The 26618-nt window shown below is 39.4% G+C and overlaps 1 protein-coding gene across 4 annotated transcripts; it reads right to left on the bottom strand.

The window, feature by feature from the left end:
- Positions 1–544: 544 nt before the first annotated feature.
- pisd (phosphatidylserine decarboxylase) lies at positions 545–26413 on the bottom strand. Of its 4 annotated transcripts, none has more exons than XM_035527214.1 (8): positions 26329–26413; positions 23761–23825; positions 23179–23333; positions 4580–4816; positions 4051–4189; positions 3719–3865; positions 2355–2515; positions 545–1798 (listed from the first exon to the last, which is right to left on the bottom strand). In XM_035527214.1, the coding sequence occupies exons 1-8, from the start codon at positions 26388–26390 to the stop codon at positions 1574–1576; spliced, it is 1191 nt and encodes a 396-aa protein (XP_035383107.1). In that variant the 5' UTR covers positions 26391–26413; the 3' UTR covers positions 545–1573. The 4 variants fall into 4 exon arrangements, with proteins under 4 accessions (XP_035383107.1, XP_026857918.2, XP_026857920.1 ...); XM_027002117.2 differs by lacking the exons at positions 23179–23333; positions 23761–23825; positions 26329–26413 and adding exons at positions 7103–7268; positions 10040–10663; positions 11610–11676; XM_027002119.2 differs by lacking the exons at positions 23179–23333; positions 23761–23825; positions 26329–26413 and adding exons at positions 7103–7268; positions 10315–10663; positions 11610–11676.
- Between the last annotated feature and the right edge of the window lie 205 nt (positions 26414–26618).

Genomic DNA, 26618 nt, shown 5'->3' with positions numbered 1-26618 from the left:
TTTCCCACTGGCTTGATACCCTAACAATACTCAAACACTACACAATAATAGTCATATTATTACCATGTTATAGAAGTTCTAAAGCCAAAGCTTTACTTCAGACCAAAACATAAAAAGGCAAGACCCAAAATAGGACTAAAAATGTAATATTTAAGAGAGAAAAAAAGAAAAGAGGTGGTGGGGGGTTGGGGGTAAGATTTCTGGACAGCAAACCTCCTGGGAATGAGAAAAATATGTTAACTGTATTCTTATGACTCATAACCCTACATATGAAAGCCCCAGCACCTCAGGTGGCATCCTAACACTGTTAGAAGCTGTATATCTCCATAGCGTCTCAGTACTTCGATAAACCTTGAATTCATGGCCTTAAGTGAGAACAAAAACGTAGGTGGGACAATTCCATTTATCTTTGTAGCTCATTAGTAAAACCCCATGAATTTTAGTTGCCATTACTGATCCTACATCTACTTTCTTCTTACACCACCTAGTATTTGACCCTTTCTTGAAAGCAACATGTAAAACAAACAAAAAACTCCAGGTAGTATAATTTTCCTAGTTTGTGTATAATGCAATAATGTTTTACTGTGCATACCTGCCACTGATATTGTAGTCCTCTAGTCTTCAGCAGTTAGCAGAACATTACATACATGGGTTATTTCTTCCCAAAGTAGCTTTTCTCAGCTTTCTTTGTGAATTTAATCAATTCAGCCAATAATAACTTAATATTGTTAATTTAATAATTTAAACTACTGAAATTTTAACTTTGGTTTTAGCAAAGCATTTATCAAATGTACAGAAATGTATTACAGTGGAAATTTAGTGTATTGTATTGCACTGTACTTTTCATCAGTGTAGCAGAAGACTAAAGTAGACAGATCTATGATCAGAACTTGAAGGCATAGCCTATATAAAGTAAAGGGGTTTAAATTATCTTTGCAGATATTTCTTGAGCAGTAATTCATCAATTTGTAAAATAAATGTCCTGATTGGCATCTTCACAGAGAAATATATTAAAAGCTAGACATGTATTAAAGAGATATGAAAGAGAAAGAGAAAACAGGTTTAGCATCTTCTATGTTCCTCCTTCTTTATGCATGTTTTAATTCATCTGGCATTCTAGACTGCATGCAAAATGATTTTAGCTGTGTAGAAATGTGTGTCAATGCTTGCTAGATTAACATATGAAAATCCTTTCCCAATAAAAAAGATGACTTGACTAAAGGCAATATGAGTGAAACAAAAAATGTCAAATCTTACATCAAAGAACGTAACAGAAAAACATCTAGAGCAAATTTGTGGTAAACTAAATTCTGTCACAAAAGTGTGTTAATGGTATAAATTTACTATTTTAACAGAGTACTTTACATTAAAAGTAAACTTGTTAAAAACCCCTCCCTCCTAAGTAAATAGGAGAACTATAAATCACAATAATGCAATAGTGGTGATGTGCGTGTAAGTAAAAATGAAACCACTCTCCTTGGTGTGCAATGCAGCTTAGTCTGTGAGTCTCTGCCCAGGTTTGCACACACAATAGTGTGTCCATGGACAAGATCTGCTACACTGTGTCCTGCCATCATATACTGCCGAGAGGTTCACCAAAGTGGATCTTCTGGCCTGGTGTGAGGCTGAAAGTGAAGTCCTGCGGAGCTTCAAACAGCAGTACGATGGTGGAGCCCAGGTTGAACTCACCCAGGTGCTCACCCTTACGCATGCACATGCCCTCCTGGTTGTTGTTAGACACATAGCTCAAGTCATTGTATGAACCTTTATTGTAGCGAGGATTGTTTGTGTGCAGCTCCTAAAGAGGAAAAAGTGAATGTTTTAGTTAGTTTTAGTTTAGGAATACACTTTAGTTTAGGATTAGTTTTAGTGCGACTTACCAAATCCAAAACACAAGGAACAAAATGGGTGGTGTTCTTATTCACTTCACTTATTGTCTCACATTATTATTCAACCCTGGCATGTCACCAGATTATCCTGCCTCCCACTAAGGGACTAATTATAATCCTTCAGAGGGATTAATAGCACATACCAGTGACCATCTATTTTAATAGTCTCTTATGGGGACTTGCCTGCAAACTTACTGAATTATTCATAATCACTTTAATATAGCTTCCACTGCCCCCACCCCCTATCTTATGATATAGATTCTCATGAAACATTTTTACTGATCAATGAACAGCTTCAGTAACTTCATAACTAACTCAAAAAAAAAACACTGAAAGAAATGTGGAGTACGAAATAGACAACTCTGAAGTCTGAGAGTGGATTAGAGAGCATCTGAACGCATTATACAGTCCAAGTATAGAAGAGGTAGACTTCCTTTAGGTGGGCAAAGAGAAGTGAGTTCTGACCTTGTCAAAGTAGATCCGGATGGATCCAACATTAGTGGCCCCGACGGCAGTTAGTGAAAAGAAGCCGTGTGTCCATTCCCCACTCAGCACCACTCGCTCATTATGACAGAAGAGCTCTTTAATCCACCGTGCTACACCCGGGTTCACTGACATCAGAGAGCCTAAAATACACACACATGCAGGCATTTTCTCAGTGTTGTGCTATATAAATTAAGACAGTCATCCTTTAGTGCATAATGTAAAGGCATATATTTATATATTTGTCAATGCGTTATAATGCCCTTCAAATCATGCCTAACTTCTCACACATTCAGTTTTTCATTCAGCAGTAGTGAAATTACCAATCACCTCTTTCTTAAATATGATTTTGTGATTCACTCAACTATTAAGGCTCCACACTCCTTTTCTAACAATATGATTTTGAGAAACATGCAAGAAAGACTGCATTTTATATTATTATTATGATAAAATAGGAAAATAAATTGGAGGGATTGTATGCAACTTACTTTAACGATGAAGCTTGCCTATCTAAAGTAGCTTCCCAGCTAACTGGCAGCACATATGTGATTGCAGGCTCATGATGCACTCTGTGCATTATAGCTTATTTATGTTTGAAACATACTAAAGGAGTGTCTGGATAGTGCTTAAATTAACTTGCTGGTAGCAGGGCGAAATTGCAGACAGAGCTGTTAATGTCACTGTAATGCCATCTTGTCTACAGCCATGGAACATTTCTTACACTCAATCCTCCAATACATCATATATAATACATATATAAGCATAGTGTTGTACAAAAGTAATGAAAAGTATACTGACACAAAGAAACATTAAATTAACAAGTACATGCCCAAGTCTTTAAATGATATCATTGGACTAAATACTACAATTTTGATACAAATATCAATTAGCAGGGACAATCTGCATTTACAAGTTTAAGTTTGAAGTATCATATCATTGCTATTACTTCCAGCTTCCTGTAAAATTCCCCCTTCATACTGGGATGCCCCCATGTGGTTACATAAGGTAATACCAAGTCATGTGCTATGGAAGAAAGCAATTCTAGTTGTTTAGGACAGCTTGCCATAAAGTATAAAACTTTAGTAAAAAGATAAAAAGATAAAATCAGTACTGGTATATACCTTAAAATGGTCAATCTAATATTCATGTATATTCACTTACTGTAAGTCTATAATCATATGGCAGGTTAAGAGACCACAGCCATGAATTCCCTCCCTAAATCCCAACATTTGAAGAAAAAAAAAAACCTGAGCTTATTTCAATGATATCTCCATAGTGCCTTATAAATGTGTGGATAAAGGGAAAGGCTGGGAGAGAGCATGAGAGAGCTAAAGCTCTTTAGTTACCAGGGAAGTGGCGCCTGTGTGCAACTCTCCAATCAGTGGGGGAGTGGAAGCAGTGGTAGTCTCCGGGGGCTAGATACACCACACAGTGGAACAGTTCATTCCCTTCCTTTGTCACCAGAAGGTCCTGGAAGGAGCTGTGGTCCTCATCTACCCCACAAAACACACACAACACATACATACCAAGAAGACGGGTATTAAAAGACAGTATACTTCTAATCATCCTAACAAATCTACAAGAAATACAACAAGTGAAAGGAGCATAATAGAGATTCAGATTAAAAATTCAGCCTATGTTTATAGAACAGTTTCTGAGGCTTGCTCAAGGGACTCACTTCTGTTAATGGCTATGCTCTCTGCCCATGTGCAAGGGCCAAGAAACGTCTCAAGAGAGTAGGTGACCCCCTTCACCTGCTCCACCTCACAGTTCTTTACTCTGCCAAAGTGCAGGATCTTGCCATCAGCCGGGCTTATCTGAGATAACACAGCACAAGGCAGTCAAGAAGGCTGCTGGCGTGTTTAGTGTTCTGTTCCAGATAGATCATGGAAGATCAAATTTGTCAAATTTGGGAAGCAATTCAAGTTTTAGAATTTTAATAGTTAAGAAAGAAAAAAATCATAAATTATGTTTTTTGATGAGCAAATTAGCTAAAATCATACATTCTAAAAAATTAAAAACCTGAATTGTCTGAATTCTATAATCCACCAGAGAATAATGCAGACCCCACTGCAGAGGTCAGAAGTAAGACAAATGCATTAATGCTGTCACTATAGTTGGAAACACACAGGCCCACTTACCACACAATGGGAGTCACACACAGGCCCAATTACCACAAAGTGGGACTCACACACAGGCCCACTTACCACACAGTGGGAGTCACAAACGGGTCGGGCATGTGGTTTGAGCTTGCGTCTGAAGAACTCTCCCAGGTTCCTGTAGTGCTGCAGGTCCTCCACAGCAGCCTCCTTCATGTTCACGCCAAACGTCCATATGTACAGGCTATAGATGGGCTTTCTTAACCAGGTGGGAAGGTCGACCTGGTTTAACCGGCCCCAAGCTCTGGAGAGTAGCCTTGTAGGTATGGATTTATATATGGTAACCTAGACCAGCAGACAGACTGTTAGGAAACTGGCCACCAGTTTCGTGGTATTACTGTAATACTCTGTGGTCATATGACAATTCAGCTAATGTTTTTGCCTTTTTGTAGAGCATGAAGGCTTGCACCATACAAAACAAGTCATGTGTAGACACTCTGAGAACACACTGTATGAAACCAATGAGAACATATGGTGTAGGCTTGTTACATAAAGAAAAGAGAAAACTGCAAAATCAATCATGATCGATTCTAGAACAAAGGGAAACCCATTTCTGTTGATGACCTTTTCAAGAATGACAGCTTGACGGGCTGTACATTAAAGGGTGGAGGCAGGATTTTTCATTCTGCAACTTTTTTTCATTCTGTGTATGTCACAAATCAATTTCTCAGACATTACTTTTTCCAAGGTTCACACCTCACTGCTCTGAAGGCCTCATTTTACATGAACACGTCAAGTCAAATTTATTTATATAATGCTTTTTATAACAGTTGTTATCACAAAGCAGCTTTACAAATGTCCAAGTCCAAGCCCCAAGTGAGCAAGCCGAGGGCAACATTGGCAAGGAAAAACTCCCTAGAGCATGAGAAAGAAACCTCAAGAGGAACCAAGACTCAAAGGGGGTCCCATCCTCCTCTGGCTGAACACCACCAAGGGATAACTCATCAGTTTGAATAAAAGCATGTGATTCAAGGCATCTGCCATGCACCGTGCACTAGAGCTCTTGGATTTATCAGGCAGACATGGTTTTACAAATGGTGAAACTGTCTTATTTCTGCTTCTGCCCTTGAAAACCTGTGCCATATTTATGCACATGAAACGTTGTGGGTGTTTTAAAATCTGCTGTAAAAGTGTTCCAAAAAGTGAATTCCGAAGAGTGTTCAAAAAAGTGCATTCAGAACAATGCGATAACCATCTCTGGATCAGGAGTTCTTTTCAGGAGAGATGAGGGAAAACCTGATTCAGTACAGGCTCAAGATAGCAGCTGAGGCAGGATTATACCTGCTCAATGTGTTCACTGCAAGTAGATTATGATATTCTGCTTCGACTTTAGCTCACTAAAAGGAACATTAAAAGTGTTACATACGGGCAACCTCTAGGTTAATATCATAGTATTAGGTCTCTAAGATAGTTTTTAGCAGGTTCAGGCGTGAAGGTAAATATTGCATTATAAAGCTGCTAGCTACAGATTAGGTTAAATATCTGTATTCCTCAAAATCTTAAACATACCAGTGGAGGTCTATTTTAAGGTGTACATAGGTCCTAAAATACTTTTAAAAAGTTTAAGAATATAATGTAAACAGAATCCTTGCCTGATAAAGACATTAGGGCATTGAAAAATGTATTTGATATTAAACACAAATTAGTGGACTTAATAAAATTTAAATTGTTTATACTTCACAAAAGCTAAATGTAGTTGAATTGACAATATTACTGATCTTTTGCATATTTTATCTGAAATTGTAGTTTATATATATACACACCATTCACAACATATGTAAACCGCAGCAGGTAATGACATTTTATACATCACTCTTACTCCTGTGAGACTGTACTGACAGTACATGCCTATATATTAGCTACTCTGTAAACCAATTTAGTTCAAGCAGCATTATAAAATAGCAGGAGCACACCACTGAATAATATAATCAGCTGTCTCAGATCTGATGTACAGTACCTGTGGCCACCCAGGCCTGACGGGTGCACACTGTGCACACTGTGTGAACAACTGTGCTGTCAGAGCATGCAAGGCCTACTGCTTCTATTCACTGGCTGCAGTGGCCAAGCAGACAAAGCATTCCTCAGTTCAGTGTGCCTCAGCAGGACAATGGGTCTTTTCACACAGGGATGGGGAGAGTGCATACGCAAGCAGCCATCTGCACTGGCCATTCTTACCCTCAGTGACCCCTTTTCACCATGCTCTGAGATCAGCTTGGCAAGGTTTCTTAGAGTGGTGGCAGGACAGAGTTAAGACATGGGGAACTGGTCCTGGTTCAGCATGCCACGGATAATTTTTCTCTAGAATAAAGTCTGCCCCATTGCTTCCATTTTTACAAAATACAAGTCCATCAAACAGTAGACAACTACTTCACAATAAACCTAGCTCACTGCATAAATATTTATTTATTCAGTGTCCAAAGGTCATTATGAGTAAAACAGAAACAAAATTTAGGGGTTGTCTCTGGATACTGAAATTTTGTACACACACATGCTCGCACACACGCTCGCACACACACAAACACAAACACAGTTGTTTGGATCCGGGCTTTGTGCCTTTCCTCCCAGACTTACTCTGCTGGTGGGGCGCCATCCCACCTTGGCAAGGGGCTTAAGCGCTCCAAATGGCAAGATGTAGTAGAGGAAGGAGAGTGGCCATGAGCGCAGGCGGGCGGTGGGCCGGGACATGCAGCTCAGCTGGCCAAGGCGCCGCCGCAAGGCCAACTGGGGGAACTGTAACCTGCACAACATGCATGACACAGCCAATGAGGCCAAGAGTGCAAGCTATACCACAGCAAAATATTGACAGAGGTGAGGACAGGGGGTGGGGGGCATAAAGCCAAAAAGTCTCACACTGAGGACACAAACATACTGATACACAAAACACACGCCACGCACACAAACATAAAGAACAGTTAACAGCTGAAATGATCAGAGAAGAGTATAGCAGATTAGGAGTTAGAAAAAACAGGTGGGAAAAGGAAAGGATAGCAAAATAGGTCTCCACTGTTGTCACATAATGAATCATCATTATTATATTTACAGTTATATACCACCCTCTTGAAGATGTTCTCATCCCACTGCTTACGGTAGTCTGTAGACATTCTCTCAGCCTTATAATTTGCAGCTGACCTACAATCTCTAAAAAAAAATGGGAACCCTAAGAACCCTGCAGCTACCATGGCAGCAGTGCCCTTACAACATTTGACCTTTGTAATTTTCTCACCTTCATTCTGATCCTCTGTATTTCACTCACACACACACACACACACACACACACACACACACATATATATATATATATATAGTAAAACATGAGACATTGAAAGAATGAATTTAAAAAATGAACTGCTACATATCCTGAACATAGAAGAAAAGGATATGTCAACAGTCCCACTGCAATAGTATCTACATATAAACTTGTTCATCAGGATAATTTCAGATACGCCACCAGAGAATTAGAACGTACACCGGTCCTCTCAAATATCTCATCTCAAAGTGGAACATTGTTGTCAAAAACAGCTAGCAGAATTATATCTGCCAGGTTAGATCTGCACGCTATTTTTGGCTACAGCACAAGGGAGGATGCGGCCTTGTCTCACAACTGGCAGGGAGAGACTGGGGTACAGCACATGCAAGAGATACCTTTTCCATCCTGGGCACAGAACAGGAATGGCAGCTTCTTTTGCTCTTAAACTAGAAGAATTGCTTTGTGAAGAGCACATGGTGTGAGGTAAGGGTGCTAATTAGCTGGCTAAAGCAGATTAGCTTTAGTGTGATGATGAAGTGGGTCATATTTGGCCCCACAAGTGATGAGGCAGCAACAGTGGTGTTCACAGAGACAGTACAGACCAGTAACAATGACAGCTTTCTCTAGCTTCAAATACCCTGTCTACTCTAATCAGGAAGACTGCTAGCGCTTAGCTGCAGACAATGAGGGTTTAGACACTGACACCCTCCCACACTCTCTCATACACACCTCACCAATCCAATAAGACGTGGACTAATTGTAAAAGGTTTCACAGGTTGAACAGTTTCACATTCTACTTTGCCACTCGCCAAAGCCAGTCACACACAATCCTGGCTGGATTCACTGTATTATAGACAGGAGTGGTCAGGTACACTACTAAATAAGTTCAACTAGATAGGAGCTTTCATGTGACGTGTGACTCAGTTTGAGTTAAAATCTATTTTTCTGTGGTCATTGCAACATGCTCTGAATAGTGGCTGACTGCCACAAAGACAGACAGATATTTTACAGTGATTTTTATTCAGAAAGCACATGGACATATAAATGGTGCAAGCTGTAAACTTGAACAGCCATGATATGCTAGCCTCATGTCCTTCATCAGATGTTTCTTTCTCTATTGTCTATTCTTTGTAAGCATTCATTTATTTTAAACCATGAGACTTTTTTGCTGTGCAAACAGTTAAAATGTATGTTAGTGACTACAATTTCACAGGCAATTTAACAATAATGGTTTATTTATACTAACAGCAGACTGTAGCTTTAAAACTGCATCAGTAGCCATTTTCAAAATCATACTGCTTATGTGCTTGCTAGCTATATTATGTAAGCTGGTTCACTGCCGCGCTGAGTGAAGACAGGTTAGCTGCCTTAGATCGCCCTGCACTGATCATTAATAGCTTTGAATGATCTGAGCTCTCACGCTTTGTTAATGTTAATTTTTGTGTTAAAGGCTTTGCTGTCCTTCCCCCCAGTCTGTCCAGCACCGATGTAGAGGCGTGAAGACCACTGCATCTCACTTGTTATTCATGCCACACATTCAAATGCTAAATACTAATAGTCTAAAACTGATGGTGTGACTAATGAACAACAATGGACACACACTACTCTACCCTTCACACGCTAATCTACCTTCTCGTCTTCTTGGTAGGCACATATAGCCAATCACTGGCTGTGTAGCCTAGTCTTCATTTCCTCTAACTGTCTTTCTTGTTATAGAGGGATGCAGTGAGCCTCCACTCCGTTGGCCTGAACACAGTGCTGTTTACATATACTGTTCAGATGGGCTTCCTGGCAAGAGCTTTAGGGTGTTAGGCCACAAGTAGGCCAAACGCAGTCCTACAGCTTTATGAACTGGGCAGGTTACTGCTATAAACCATCCAGCCAACATGTTTCCTTTACCTTCAGCCAAGTACAGGATATCTAGCTGTCAAACACTGAACAACTTCTAAACCTGTATACCACTTCAAGCCACCAGCTCCCTCCTGCTCGCTTTTCCTTTTCCTGCACACTCCTGTGAACGTTTTTCTTCATCTTTGTCAAGCTCTTTCTCTCCCAGTTAAACACTCTACACTCACCCATTCTGCTAAACACTCCTTTCATCCGTTAACACTAAAGAGGTGTGCCATTTCTCTCGCTCTCTCTCACACACACACACACACACACACACACACACATGCACACGCACACATGCACACGCACACACGCACAGAGCCTGTGCTCTATTCTAATATCACACTCTCTCCATCCTCCTCTCTCAGTACCTGAATCGGCTTTGGTGGCTGAGCTGAATGGCGCCCCCTTGGGCTCTGGAGCCCCCAGCACTGGCGTTGTTGACGCCGCCCGCTGGCCCCCCTGTCGCTGCCACAGAGAAGAAGGAGGAGGAGGAGGAGGAGGAGGAGGAGGAGGAGGAGTAGGAAGAGGAGGAGGAGGAGAAGGAGGAGGAGGAGGCAAGCGTCCGGAGGCGCCGCACATCAACCCTAACTCTGTGGAGATTGTAGCAAGAGGACGGCCTGGGCAAAGCCCTGCAACATCTCACCATTTCCCAACCCTGCTCCGCTGCGACTGCTGCTGCTGCTGCTGCTTCAGGCTCTGCTGACACATGATCACTGCGCGAGATTAACGGCCTCCGCGAGCTCTAGTCCCCCCTCTCTCGTTCTCCCTCTACAGCTCTCGTCCTTCAGCTCCTTTGCTTCTGCTGGTGTTTTTCTGCTGCAATGCCAGAAACCCAGTCCCTTCAGTGGGTCACTGTGTTATACTGTGCAGCTGCGATTGGCTGGCTGACTGGTGGTTCCGCCTCCTTCAGGAAGGCTGCTGACAGCAAGTGGTTGAAGTTTCCAATGGAGCCAGGAAAATTGTGATTTGAAAACGGGGTGGAGCAGGGTGTTCTAGAAAGATACAATACAGTCAAGCATATGCTCAGTGGACCCTGTACTCGGCATGTTACCACGGGGGTGGGGTGGCGGGACATTGAAGCCTGAATGTCTGACTGCTCTGTTCACTCACTCTTTGAAGCTATTAAACTAGAAACACTTAGCTGCATCAACCACTAAGTCAGCCTGCAGCTTAGAACAATCCTCTTTTATACAAACTACAGTTGCTGGTAAATACTGAAGCTGTATATATGCTCAAAATGGAACTTTTTACAAAATTGTATTGTAAATTGTAAAATTATTTGTAATGCATACAAATCTAATATAATGAACCCAGAATGCATAATATTGTGTCAGATTTTAAGATTTTTTTCTGTCTGTATTCTGTTTTTCTGTCTGTATTCATCAACACCTTATGTACATGTACATAGATGGTACTAAAAATTCATTTAAAGAAAATAATGTTTTGCAAGGTATATTTGCCCATGGTATATTTTTTCCAAAAGAGCTTGTCATATCATCAGAGAAACTGTACTGTAGTCAGAACATCTGAAATACTTTTGGATAGAGTGATCATGACTAAGTCTTCACTGGCACATTATAAAAAGTACAAAGCAGCTGACTTTCACCACAATAATATTATACACTTAAAATAAGTTAAATAACAACATAGTAAGTGATTACCTGTTTTGTCCATTTCAGAAACTATTATGTGACATACTGAATTAAAGCTCTGTAAAACCGTAACCATAGCTTTTAAGATAGCCTTTATGATACCCATACACTACCTCATCTCAATGCGACATCTTGCATTGACTGATGAACTGAACAAACGTCACTTAAAACAGACATTTACAGGCAACCTATAATCTTACTTCTAGCATTTAGCTTCACATTGAATACAACCAGATTTTACCTACAACAAGCACCTTAGACAGAAGGTAAACTTTTAAGAACTTACTTTCAGAGGCAACGGTTTAGCGTGCTGAGATTACTGAGTTACAGGAAGTTCTCCCTCTGCTTCCTGTCTGGTTTTTAAAGGAAGAGATTACTCATGAGTCTCTCTCTGTGTACTGTGCTCTACACAGCTGCTGAGGATTCTTTAACAGCCTCTAAGGGTGACATCATCATATATTATCAGTTAGACCAATGGGAAAAGGTCTCATTTATTGTCTAGCCACGATTTATGATTAAAGCCTCCCTATTATCCATCTATGAGCTAATAGAGGTTGTTATCAATCCTCTATCAATAGGCAATTTCTACATTATTCTACATGATAGTTTTGATGACCAAACTGGCACTATTTTGGGATAATGTGAGGCAGAACAATTGTATTTGAAACACAAGACATTTCAAAGTAGTAAATCTGAGAATCTATGAGAATGATGCACAAACATAATATAAACAAATTAACTGATTACAATTTTCAACATCTGCTTACACCTAAAAATGTATTATTGGTTAAAAAAAAGCAACAAGTCATTGCAAAGATTACGTTACCCCCATTCTAACCAGAATTTCAGCACAGCACTTGAGGTATTTTGTCCAATAGATGGTGAGAACACAAATAACAATATTCAAAGCACTTCTACATATATTACATACATTTTACAAACATTTATGTAGCACTTGTACAATAGCTATTTTCACAAAGCAGCTTTATAGATTTCAAAGCCCCCAGGGAGCAAGCCAAAGGAGACAGTTGCAAGGAAAAACTCCCTAGACCATGAGGAAGAAACCTTGAGAGAAACCAAGATTCAAAGGGGGTGCCATCCTCCTCTGGTTGACACCAACACCACAATAACAACAATATAAACAATAATGAATAAAATAAGTAATGAGAACAGATAAGCAATGAAGGTCTATTACGGGTTTCTAAGAAATTCTAGCCTGACTTTGATGAGTATAGGTGTGTCTGAAACTCATCTGGCACAAGAATACCTGCCAAGGGTGAAGGAGAATTAGTTGGCTGGGGTGGAGGAGGGGATGGGCTAAGATGGGTTTAGGTTCAGCAACAACATGACATCAGGAGTAGATATACCAATATTCACATTGGAGATACTATGTCCATTCAAACCCTTTTCATTCTATTTATAGCGCAATATCTAAAGCAAAAAAACCCCCCAAAAAACAGAACCAATATTATTATGTAATATTTGCCTGACAAACATATGGCCCTCATATTCCAGCTGTGTTGAGCAGAAGCACTATTCCTTGGTTGGGTATGAACTGAGCAAGGGTCTGACTGTGGCAGCACTGGTCCTAGATTGAAGTCCTTCGGCTTGATTCAAAGAACAGTGGGAGACCAGGCTGATGGCTCATTATGATTCCACACTGGACTCAACCCACTTTCCCTTGAAAAAGAAATCTGGCTATTGTTCCCAGGACAGGAAGCACGTGCAGGTGCTGTATGCTCTTGGGATATGGGAGTCTCTTATATTTGATTTTGTAGGCAGATAATGGGTGGAGGGTGCTGTGTGCAGACATGTTGCTGCACCAGTATGCAATGTGTTGCAGCAAGTTGTTACAAGTTTGAAAAGAGACTTCCAAAAGAGTTTGGTTGTTAAGGTATGTGCAGAGAGAGAAATAAAAATCATCTTAATATCAAGGTGAAAGTTAAAACATGTATAGACTACAGTATCAAAATTTGAGTATACTTGTTCGAAACTTGCTTAAGTTTAATCATAAATCAAGTATCTAAAAGCTGAATTATTTAACATGAACTAAATGTATAACATACTAAACAAAGAGTGTCAAATCAATGTTTAAGAAAACTGGAAATGGTCTTTAAATTTTGGACTATGAACTGAAACTTGGACCAGACTACGTATGTGGCCCTGAATCAATCTTCTTCAGACTTTAGCTATGCACTTGATTCCCATATTAATGGTCTTAGAGGTGGTGTCACTACAATATATGACAAAGAAACACACATTTCTCAAAACACAGGCTTCAAGGTTAACCTTTTTCAATTCCTTATTCTCAATGTGACTGACACCTTTTCTAACCAAGAAACTGTCAGTTGTTTATACTACTTACCATTTACCACTCCCCAGGACCTTTCTGCAAGAACTTTCATACTTTTTAATCAAGCCTAGTATTATCAATGCGGTTAATGATAATTTAATAATTTATCAGATTTAACAAAAATTAATTTACCAGTAGATCCAGAAGGACTTGATCATATAACTGAGCAAACTTTTTGGAAACAAGCTTCATAAGTTTAATCATAAATCAAGTTTGTGAGTGTTTTTTTAGAAAAACATTGGAATTTTCCTTTTACTCAATTGTATTTTTGTTTCTCCTTAAACTAAAGACTGACAAACAGGGAACTAAGATAATGGGAACTGATCAAGCAGAATCCAAGCTAAGCAGCAGACAAACAGGCTAAACTGACTGTCCGTGAGTTGCACCGAGATATCACCACTTGTGGAGATTGTGTCTGTTTCATGTGTATTCCAAAACAGATCCAGTCAAATCTGTTTTAAAAACAATGTTAAACTAGATTATACTAACAATCGCTCTAATTCGAACCTATGATTACTAAATCTTTGTCATCTAAGGCAAATTATTAGTGAATATTATTACTGAATATAATCTAGCATACTTTGTTTAACTGAAACCTGGACGCGACTGCATGAGTATATGGCCTTGAATGAATCTTCTTCTGACTTTAGCTATTTTCATAACTCCCATCTTAATGGTTGTAGAGATGGTGTAGCCACAATATATGACAAAGAAAGAGATTTCACAAAAAGCGCTTCAAGGTTAACGCTTTTCCTTATTCTCAATATGTCTTGTCTTCCAACCAGCAAAATGTCACAGTTTATACTAACTTTACTGTTTTCCAGGGCCTTACTCAGTTTCTGAGTACTTTTTAATCAAGCATACTACTACCAATGGAGTAAATAATATGATAATTTACCAGATTTAACATCGATTTGCCAGTAGATCCAGATGGACATGACAATAAAACCAAGCACACTGAGAAATCCATATTACTTTAGAGAAGATTGCCACATACTAAATTAAAGGTATTTAAAGCTTTTTGGAAAAATAGAATCTATGAATATAAACATGCCCTCACTGAAGCAAAATCACTATACTTATATCTAATAGAAAAAATAAAAACAATCCAAGATTTCTATTTAATACCACATCAAAACTAAGAATCACACAATTGAATCCTGTAGGAATGCAGCAGTAATATGAAGCATTTCCAATTTTTTAATGACAAAGTTGAAAATATCAGGAAAAAAAATAATTCCTCAGACCCTGTTAATCTGCAAATATATTTTAGCTGCTGTCTTGAGGGGCTCATTTCTTTGATAAAGGCTTCTAAATCCTCCTTATGTATATCTGATCCAGTTTCAACTTGTTTACTCAAAGAATTACTGCCCACTGATATAGAACCTATGCTTACTATAATTAATTCTTGTCTTGGTTTAAAAAAAATCTATTCTTATTCCCATGAGTTTTCAATTACAGGCCAGTTTCAAACCTGCACTTTATTTCCAAAATAGTTGAAAAATACGTTTCATTACAATTATCTACCATTTTGCAGACAAATGATATCCATTAATTATTTCAGTCTGGATTTAGATCACATCACAGCACTGAAACTATGTTGACAAAGGTAGTTAATGATCTTTAAATATCCCCTGATAAAGGTTGCATCTATTTACTTATGCTTTTAGATATTATTGTCATTGTAATGAGCCAGGTAGAATCAGATGCTTGCGAATTGTGAAGAGGAACTTTATTAAGGTTCCACTAGATGATCAAAAGCAAATTCAGAGTAATAATAAACAGAGAAATGAAGGGGGTAATCCAAATCCTAGAGAGGTCCAAGTCTGTGTCGAAAGCCAGAAGAGTAATCCAAAAAAAACCAGACGATATCTTCAAAAAGGGGTCAGTCAAAAATCAGAAATGATAAAGACAAAGCACAGGTACAGTACACAAGAAAACTAATCAAAGAATCGTGGGAAATCCTAGAGGCAATACTTTGCTGTGATTGTGTGTTAGAAACAGTCTTATACACCTAAACTCTCTGAACACACAGGTGAGTTCAATATTCTGGTGATGATGTTCTGAATGAATGTCTCCGATTGGCTGAGTTGTTGGCTGGGTGCTGAACAGGCTGCTGGGTAGTGTAGTCTGGTTGCGAGTCAGGCAGTATGACAGTACCCACCACCAAAGAGTCTGGGACGGCCAAGGCACGAGGACAACTACGACGACCTCTTGTCAGCACGGCGACCCTTGGTCCCACACCAGAATCCCCCACAGGAAGGCGGCGAGAGCAACCCTGCGGACGAGGAGCAGGTTTGTATGGGAACCTCGTGTGGAAGTCCAAAAGGAGGCTGGGATCCAGTACATCACAGCGAGGGACCCATCTTTTTTCCTCAAGGCCAAATCCCTCCCAGTCCACCAAGTACTGTACCACACTTGCCCTCGTCTGGGAGTCCAGAAAGCGGCGCACAGCATACACCAGGGTGTATCAATTGGTACCGGCTGGGTATCAGCTGGAGAAACCTCAACAAGTGGACCTGAAATAACAGGCTTATGGAGAGACACATGAAATGATTTCGAGGTGCGGAAATGTGACGGCAGGTTGAGTTGATAATTGACCTTGTTGTTGCGCTTGTATACCTTATAGGGGCCAATATACTTGGGACCTAATTTGCAGCAGGACCCTAGCTTACGGAAGTCCCTTGTGCAAAGCCACACTCAGCTGCCTGGTTCGTAGGTTGGGGTGTCCCCTCTGTGTCGATCTGCTGTCTCCTTATACCTTTTTTGGCCATGTTTGATGTGCTGGTGTGTCTCCTCTCAAACCCTCTCACTACATGGCATCCAATCGTCGACCGCCGGGATGTCAGCAGTTTGAGAAGTCCACAGAACCATGGGTAACCTAGAATGCACTTGAAGGGTGTTAGGCCAGTGGAAGAACTAGTGAGGGAATTCTGTGCCATTTCTGCCCAAGGTAGGAATTTGAACCAATCTGAGGGATTATTCATGCAAAGGACCGTAAAAACTTGTTCAGTCCTTGGTTAGTTCTTTCGCATTGACTGTGGGTGATTGTTAGCCTCACATCAGGCTAACAGTTACCCATAGTTGTTCAATAAAGGAAGACCAGATGCGGGATGTGAACTTTGGTACCCTATTGGATAATATGTCCTCCGGGATGCCAGAGATATGTAACACTTGGGTGAACAGTGTTTCAGCAGTTTGTAAGGCTGTGGGTATGTTACTGAATGCCAGGAATCTCACCCCTTTAGAGAACCTATCTACTATGGTGAGAATAGTGGTGTTACCTTCGGAACATGGGAGGTCAGTGACAAAATCCACAGCAATGTGAGAGCAGGGTCTTTCAGGTACCAGAAGTGGCACGAGTTTTCCTGCAGGAAGGGTCTTAGGAGTCTTACTTTGGCTACAGATAGAGCATGATGAAACATACTGGTGAACGTCCTTGGTCATACTCTCCCACCTGTTGGCCAGGAGCTGACGAGTATGGCTCTCCCCCGGATGTCCCGTAGTGAGGGAGGAATGAACCCAGGTCATAAGATGGTCCTGGTAAGAGGTAGGCACGTAACGTTTTCCCACTGGACATTTTGGTGGGGTGACAGTGCTTTGCGTGGCTAGATCAATTTCTTCGTCTATAGCCCATCATATGGATGCCAGGTGTACCCAGGTAGGTAAGATGGTTTCTTTAATGTCCGACTTATCAGTCTCCCCTAGATGAATATGGGACAGAGCATCAGCTTTCATGTTACGAGTTCCTGAATGATACATGATCTTGAATTAAAATCTTGAAAAGAAAATGGACCAACGATCTTGGCGGGGATTCAATTGTTTGGCTGCACATATGTACTCCAAGTTTTGGTGATCAGCGATCACTAAGAAAGGATGATTAGCCCCGTCTAGCCAATGCCTCCATTCCTCCAAAGTTAGTTTAATGGCCGATAACGTGCCTTCCCCCTATGCCAAAGTTCTGTTCCGCCTGGGACAATTTTCTGGAAAAATAGGCCACTGGGTGTAGTCTTGTTTCTTTATGTCTTTGTGAGAGCACTCCTCCAACCCTGATACTAGTAGCATCAGCCTCTACTACAAATGGGATGGTAGGATCCAGATGTTTAAGTCTCCTCTCCTCCTCAGTTAAACGAGAGGAATCACATTGCATGGGTTCTTCCAAATGTTTGTGTCTAGGCTCAGGCTGGGAGGATCGTAGGTAAATCGGGTCTTACTGTTTCTCCGTGGTCTTCGTTCCTGAAGGAAGTGATGTAGGCAGATGGCAAGCGCAATGAGTTGGTGTAAATCCAGCTCATCATCCCGACAGGCTAGCTCATGTAACAACTCCGAATTAAGTCCATTCCGGAAAGTAACGATTAAAGCCGCGTCATTCCGCTCACTACCAGCAACCACAGTGCAGAATTCGCAGGCATAATCTGCTACCGAACAGTTAGTGAGCAATTCACCGCAGGCTCTTCCCTCATGTGGGTGGTCAACTTGAGTCTAGCCAGAAACCCCTCATAAGATGATGTTTGTATACTCTCCCAAACAGCAGTGGCCAAATCCAACACCTTCTCTGATATATGGGAGGTAAGGAAAGAAATCTTTTCTTGGCTAGTGCATGGTGGAATACTGTTGAAATATATAGTACAATGTAGCAGGAAACCCTGACATTTTTCAGGGGAACCATCGTATTTCTCCGGCTTACTTACAGGGAAGGTCGGTCTAGTACTGGGAAACTCGGTAGCTGGTACTGGCATTGGGGTGAGCTGGGTCAAGGTAGTCAACATCTGTAGCCTGAAGGTTAGGTCTCTGATGCATTGATCGAGTTCAGACATTTGTGTCTGTTGAGCCTCCTGGTGTTGGGAGATAGTGTCCATCAACCGCATAAAGCCCTCAAGTTCCTGCTGGTGTTGGTTGAGTAGCTGACCCTGGTTTGTAAGAGCCTCCCTCAAACAGAGAAACAAAAGGGGTAATCCAAATCCTAGAGAGGTCTGAGTCCATGTCAAAAGCCAGAAGAGTAATCCAAAAAAACAGAAGATATCTTCAAAAAGGGGTCAGTCAAAAATAAGAAATGATAAAGACAAAGCACAGGTATGGTACACAGGAAAACTAATCAAAGGACTGCTCGGTATGCTTGGGAAATCCTAGAGGCAATACTTTGCAGTGATTGTGTGTTAGAAACAGTCTTATATACCTAAACTCTCTGAACACACAGATGAGTTCAATATTCTGGTGATAATGATCTGAATGAATGTCTCCGATTGGCTGAGTTGTTGGCTGGGTGCTGAACAGGCTGCTAGGTAGTATAGTCTGGTTGGGAGTTGGGCAGTATGACAGTCATTTTCAATACCATAGACCCCAAAATCTTACTGGATAGACTAGAAACATCCATTGGCCTTAGAGGTCAAGCATTCTCCTGGTTTAAGTCATATATGATAGATAGCTATCAATTTTTCTTTGTACATAATTAATGCATTATGTACATAATAAAATAGGGTGTTCCACAAAGGCCACTACTGGGCCCCTTATTATTCTCCTTATATGTGCTAGTGTTGGGCACAATTATTTGAAAGCTTCCATTACATGGACGACACTCAGTCATATATATCTGCCAATTCTAATTATGCTCATAAACTTAAAATTGAGGACTGTGTGATTGGCAACTAACATTCTCTTTCTGAATTCTGATAAGACTGAGGTACTACTAATGGATCCAAGGCTGCAGGAGGCATATTATCTAATAGTTTATTAAATGCTGATTACTTTTCAGTAATTAATTATATTCAGTATTATTGGCTCTGAGCTCTCTCATCTCTCAACACTCACATATGAAATCATAACATTATAATAACATTATTCCATTTACATACTACTAATAAACTGAGACATATACCTTCCTCATCAGACGCAGAGAAATTGGTCATTGCTTTTATTTAATCAAGATTTAATTACTGTAGTAGACGTCCAGTTTGATGCTCCTAAATGTTATTAAATACATTTCAAATTGTACAGAATACAAAACTGGCTCCAAGTTAAATTTTAAATCAACTTTAAAATACTCCTATTGATATATAAAGCTTTAAATGGTCTGGCCCCACAGTATATGCATGAACCCACTGTATACTAAAACCTACCTTGCCTACTGAGAGTTTCTTAGTTCCTAGAATTACTAAGATTATATCTTGGGAACAGCCTTCTCCTATAAAGCCCCTCAGTTATAGAACAGCCTTCCAGCTTTAATTCGGGACTCAGACATACTCCCAGTTTTTAAATACAGGCTAAAAATGTACTTATTTATTCAAGCTTTTGTTTTTTTTTTATATAAAAGGAGCCTGATATCCTGGGGTATGCTGACCAATGGCCTCTCTACTGAATATGGACTGTTAATGTGCTGTTCATCTTTATAGACCTAACTACATCTTTCTGTTTGATTTGCATGTTCCTGTGGAGATTATGGCAATACTGGACTAGACCTGCTCATGAGTGACAAGACAACACTAGTGAATGTCCTGGTGCTACCAGTAGAAATGCATGTCACCTACTTTTATGGCTTCAGATGGAATTCCATTTGCTTAAAGAAACCAAGAAATTACATTGGAAGAGAAATTTATTACCATTCTCCAAAAAGGGAATGTAGTTTTATATAAACACACATATAAGAAAATAAGTGATTATAGACAAATATGTAGTATGAAGCATATAGTTCCTGATTTCAAGCTAGTATACTCATTGATTGGCACCTGAGGTTGTATCAAATGTTAGTGTCATTATACTGACAGTCCTACAACTCGAAATACAGAGAATCAATATATCACCACTCTCCATTGTTCAGGTGCCCACTGTGACAAAGGTCAGCAACAGGTCAAATTAAATGACATTTAACAAATCCATGCTGGAGATACCCTATCTATCTGCAGTAATTATTGCCTACAAAACCAGATAAGGAAGTGCATTCAAGGCTGATAAGAGCTGAAATGCAATAGACAAACTGGAAAAAAACCAACCTATCAGATGACATTAACAAGCTGACAGAATCTCACCCCATGATCAGGTCATTCCTGCACCTACTACAACAGATGTGGCTGGTCTCAATGCCCAAAATGCCTGAATCAATCACAAACTTACTAAACTAAATATTGTGGTGGCAGTCTGATTAAAAACTCATTATATTCTGACCATCCATGATGTTGGTGGCAATGTCACTATTATGCTGAAGAAAGTGGTGCTGGAGAGAGGTGCAAGAACTGAATTTTGGCAGGAATAACTAAGAATGGTAAGAATTTCACTTTAATTTTTTTGGGAAACACAAAAATGCAAGCGTTTCTTTTCTAACTATCCTGTTTTGAATAAGTGACTGGATATTTGGTTCAATTTTCTTCACGAATATCTCAATCCTGATTATTGATTAAACATCTTTGGAAAATGCCTGCATTAGTGGGCGTTAATAATTTTAGTATCAGTGTTGAAAGAAGACCCACAAATTGACAGGAAGCTGAAAGGGTAAGATGAGACATATGAAATAAAGGATAGTTAGGGTTAGTCTACCAAAAAACCCCACAACCCCCCCCCCCCCCCCCCCACACACACACACACACAAAAACACTTGTGCCATGTAAGGCCCGAAGAGTAAAAAGGCAAGTCAGTGAAAGGCAAGGCCATGTTGACCGTTCTGAGCTGAAAAAGCTCTAAATAATTATTTACATACTGTGCCCCATGAAACAATAACAAACTTTTCAACAGAAATATGTTTTCTCAGAGCAAATCCCATATCATCAAATAATGAAGGATACCCACTAAAATCATTATACTAAATATGCTATACATTATGTGACATCACATGATAATATTTAAAGAAGACAATGAGACAAGCTTAGTTTTGCTGGACCTCCATAGGCCACACAGAATTTAAGAAGAATATTTATATTCATACATGCTTTTATTTCTCCTTAGCTTAGCTCCAATGTCCACGAAGTTCATGAAAGCTACAACACATCTGGAAAGTTTTTAGAGCCATTTAAATTTTTCACATTTTGGTGAAGTACACAAGGCTTCCAGAAAAAGAGGACATTTTGGACAGAGGTCTTTCATCAGCTAGCTAACTAGTTAAATACACAATATGGACTATATGGAAAAGAACATCTACACACAGCACCTACAGGCGCTAAAAGAATTAATATGGAATTGCCCCTCCCCTTGCAGCTATAACATCTTCCACCCTTCTGGGAAGGCAAGACTGTGGAGTGTGGTTTTTTTGCCCATTCATCCAGAAGAGCATTTGTGAGACACTGATGTTGGATGAGAGGGTCTGATTCGCAATCTCCATTCTAGTTCATCCCAAAGTTGTTCAGTGGGACTGATGTCAGGGCTCTGAGTGGGCCAGTCAATTTCTTTCAACTCAACTCAACCAGCCATGCCTGATAGAATCTTGCTTTATGCGCTGGGACATAGTCTTGCTAGAACAGAAAAGGGCCACACCAAGTTACTCAATCAGCGGAGTGTTGGAGACTTTTATGCACTATGTGCCTCAGCACTCGGTGACCCCACTCTGTAACTTTATCAGTTCTGCCACTTCATGGCTGATTTGTTGTGGTTCCTAAATGCTTCCACTTTTCAGTATCACCACTCACAGGTGACTGTGGAATATCCAGGAGGGAAGACATTTCACAAACTGACTTGTTGCAATGGTGGCATCCTATTACACTACAACATACTTGACCCATACTTTCACAAATGTTTGTAAAGGCATGGACAGATGTTGTATGAATGGGTGCTTGACATCGTCCCAAACAGTCCACATTACAATCTAGTAACAACAGTGAACCTAATCATTCTTGGGGAGTAATCCAACCCGATAGTCAGTTACCTAATTCATAGCCAATAAGGTGTTTATTGCTGTCTTCACTACTAATGACTTTGTGAGTACTGCTAACTTAGACACCTATATAGGTAGCTAGATACAGATGTGTTGAGATCCCTCACACAAGTGTTTCAACAAATGGCTCTGTCAATCACAGAGCTAAAAAACCTCTCTTACAAAAATTACAAAACACATGCTGATATCTGCCATATCTAAATAATTCAACACAGTAATCTTCTATATGGACACAATGTATATGATGTACATTCATCATAAATAATGAACAAAAATAACAGAATCTTAAAAAGAGAGGTTAAAGAATATGGTACAGAGATGTTCCATGACATCTGTTCATATAGGTGCATGTGCATACACACAGACACACACACATTCTTTGAGCTTGTGCTCTGTACATACAGCACCTCAGTATCCAGAAGCACTGCTTAGCAGTATAAAATTTCCATTTCAAATGGAAAGTCCTTTCCAAGGGTATTGCACATACTGCCAGATGAGAAGGCAAATAGACTAGATATAAGGATCTATTTCTGAAAGAACAAGCAATGGTTGCTTACATTCCAAAACCCAAAGTTGAAATAACCAATTTAACAACTGGTGGAGCCTGAATTCCATGTTTCCAAGCACAGAAAAGAGCTCATGTCCTACCTGTAGCTCACTGGCCAAGCTTGGAGGCAGCTCGATGCCCAGCTTTTCTAATTCACGGAGTTTGTATTTTTCATACTGGTTGTATCCAAAGTAGCCGCTACCAGTTGCAATTAAAAGAGGCAGGGGCCGGATACGGGCTTGGAGTCCTGGAAAGCCTGTGTCAAAAATGAACACAATGCTATCCGTATGAAAAGGCCTAAACAGCATAATCAGACAAAAATCATAAATACACAGACCTATTGTTTCCTATTGTTCAGTATTTGTTTCTCCTTCACATACTGGAGTCATTCAGAGATCATCAAAATATTTAATCAAATAAAATCTACTAAATATAAGCTTGAAAGTGGTACTTAAATGTGTGAAATTAGGCAAGTAGTGCAGAAAATATAGAGCATGCTGAAAAAGAATTAACACTGCCACCAGATGGCTGATTTAAGGTACTGTACACAAGTGCTAATACTATACACATTGTGGTAATGTGAGCCAGTAAACCACAAGAATTCTGCACATACTGGCAGCAGCAAAAGCAGACAGACTCAGACTCAGATATATGTGTACAAAAAATAAAACAATAATGCCCACCCTCTGTATATAAACGAATGTGTTGATTCCATCTGAGTCGATGGGCACTGAACAGTAGCAAGCAACTGCAGAGAAGACAACAAATTAGATTTTACACAGTATGAAGAAAAATCACTGATATTGCTATACACAAGTTTCCAGTTTTCCTGTTCATTTTTAAAAACTAAACATTATTGAGTCCTATTGACCCTTTTCTTATTATTGTACTTAAACATTGCATAACACATTTAAAATTACAAATCAGATGTACTTGGTTTCAAGGGTGTGAAGCACCATGCATACATAGCACCCCTGATAGACAGTGTTTATCTTAGACTTTACAGTCACTCCTTCTCAGCAGATTTGAGAATAAGGATGAGGCAGCAGTTCAGTTTGGCAGATCTGTTTATGAGTCTGACTGCCTATGGGAAGAAACTTCCTACTTTTAGAGGAGTTGGCTCAGATACGCCATAGCCAACGTCCAGAAAAGGGGGCATAAAAACAGTCAATGTGAGGAGTGAGAAGTGAGAGAGATCCCTTCTGATGTTAGAGACATTTTTATACACTGTTATTTGTAAATGTACTTGATGGCAGATTGTTTTCCCTGCACTAGGACTCAAGCTTCCTCACTTTAGGCATAATCATTTTTTATTTTTAATTTAATTTTTTTCTTTTTTCTTTTTCGTGTTTTTCAAGATCTGCTGAACATCCAATTTGTGACCTTTATTTTGACAAAGCTAGTGTAGCAATGCTAAGTGATTGCGTAGTTTACATACGTGAAAAATATAAACTAGGTAAAACGGAATAATTTGCCTTTGCTACTTTCCCTAGCCTTACATGTATGTCCAGTGATGGTTGGTGCTCTGTCCTGGTTCTAACCTCCTCCCCTTCCCCTGCAGCCCGTGCAGTCCCCCAGCGGACTGTGGTTTCTGAGTTAGAGTATGCTGTGTGCAAATTGGCTGCTGCTTCTCATAGGAGTGTGAGTGATTGTAAAAGCTAATATATATCTGTAAAGCATCCTTGAGTATGAGAAAGGTGCTATATAAATGTAAATAACAACAACAACAACAATAATAATAAATGCTTCCCCAACACTAATCAGATGGCTTCTCCACTATCTCCACTCCATGTCCATGTTAGTGATGTCTTCTACCCTCTACTATTATTGCAGTTTTGCTATTTTGTGTTATCAATTGTAAGCATCTTTGAGTTCATGAAAACATTATATAAGTCCCCTGTATTATTATTATTATTATTATTATAGTTAATGCCAGTGATTTCAGTAAGGATACATAAGTAGTATCAGGTAGGTTTCTGTTTGTAAAAGTGCAATTACCTCTGAAAGTTTAAAAAGTGTAATCATATTCTTTTTATAGACAGAACATATGGAGATGAATATTGGCAGAGCCCATGGAGGTTCTATGTAAAACTGGTGCTTTACATCCACAGCACTGTGTGTCCTAGTTATTATGCACAATACAGCCATTTCAGTGGAAAAAAGGCAACAGTAAATAAAGGTTTAAGTATAAGAATATTAGCTTAATCCACAAAAAAAGATTATTATTATTAATAATAATAATAATAATAATAATAATAATAATAATGATTATTATGATAATAATAATAACATTGTATATCCTTGTACTATCCTTGTACTGAGAAGTGTTAAAACTATCCAACATGGCATGCCTCCTTTGTTCAGAGATCTAATTCTTGCAACTAATTCTTCCTCCTTAGTAAAGTCATTAGTGGATTTATATATATATATATATATATATATATATATATATATATATATATATATATATATATATATATATATAAATTATGATATGTAAAATTGAAGGTATTTTCTTAAAGCTCGGGGCTTATATCTTAGCTGTTCCCAGAACTGCACTCTTCTGGATAAATATCTCCGATGTTGTTCCTGGGATCTGCTGCAGCCATTGTCCCAGTTTGGGGGTCACAGCCCCTAGTGCTTCGATTTCTACTGGAGCCACTGTTGCCTTCACCTTCCACATCTTTTCCAGCTCTTCTCTCAGCCCTTGTTATTTCTCGAGCTTTTCATGTTCCTTGTTCATGATGTTGCTATCCCTTGGGATTGCTACATCTATCACCACGGCCCTCTACTGCTTTGTCCTTCACTACTATGTCCCCGAAAGTCCTCAAATCGTATCATCGTTCCTTGAACATGAAGTATAATTAAACAGTGCTCCGTAATTATCCAATTCTACTACTTCTCATATATATATATATATATATATATATATATATATATATATATATATATATATATATATATATATATATATATAATGCATAGTGTCACTATATCAACCTAGCGACAACGTTAGTTAGCTGGCAATCTACCAAGCGATAATTAATCACTCGCTTTAGCATGCAAAGACGTGACATCTTCGCAAACTACCTAGATAATTTAACGCTAACTAGCTAGCTAAGTTAGCATAACTCATTTGTAAATATATCTAGTTTAAATCTCTGCACCATATTAACTATCCAAGAAAAAAAGTGACTGTGTTGTAGTCAATGCTGCTACTTTCAAGTTATTAAAAAATAATAATAATTTACCTATATCTTTTTCCCGTCTCTTGTAATCGCGAGAAACATGCCTTGAGTAAGGGGGCTGCCATTTTGGTTCAAGACTTGGTAAAAAGGATTCTTGAAGAGGATCAGTCTCCACATATTTATGCGCAGACTCCCAGAATTGTTTAATATATTTTATTTATAGATCTGCGCAGAATCTGTACTTTGACCATCTAACACCGCGAAAATAATTTCATTAAGTCTGTGATGATAGTATTATAGGACTGTTATTGGTTCCATAGACTGCAGTTACAATCTATCGTCCCGTACGGTAC

This window comes from Electrophorus electricus, chromosome 6, assembly GCF_013358815.1.
Source record: "Electrophorus electricus isolate fEleEle1 chromosome 6, fEleEle1.pri, whole genome shotgun sequence".
Taxonomy (NCBI): Eukaryota; Metazoa; Chordata; class Actinopteri; order Gymnotiformes; family Gymnotidae; genus Electrophorus; species Electrophorus electricus.
The sequence above is the reverse complement of the archived record's forward strand: the minus strand, read 5'-3'. Positions and strand labels throughout refer to the sequence as shown.

Bases quoted from the DNA above. Each gene is read 5' to 3' on its own strand.
- pisd (XM_027002117.2), bottom strand. From the start codon at position 10,317: ATGGTGAGATGTTGCAGGGCTTTGCCCAGGCCGTCCTCTTGCTACAAT. The intron at 3,866-4,050 runs GTGAGTCCCTTG...TTTGTGGGGTAG, and splicing joins GAGCATAGCCATTAACAGAA to ATGAGGACCACAGCTCCTTC. The intron at 1,799-2,354 runs GTCAGAACTCAC...TTTCCTCTTTAG, and splicing joins TCCGGATCTACTTTGACAAG to GAGCTGCACACAAACAATCC.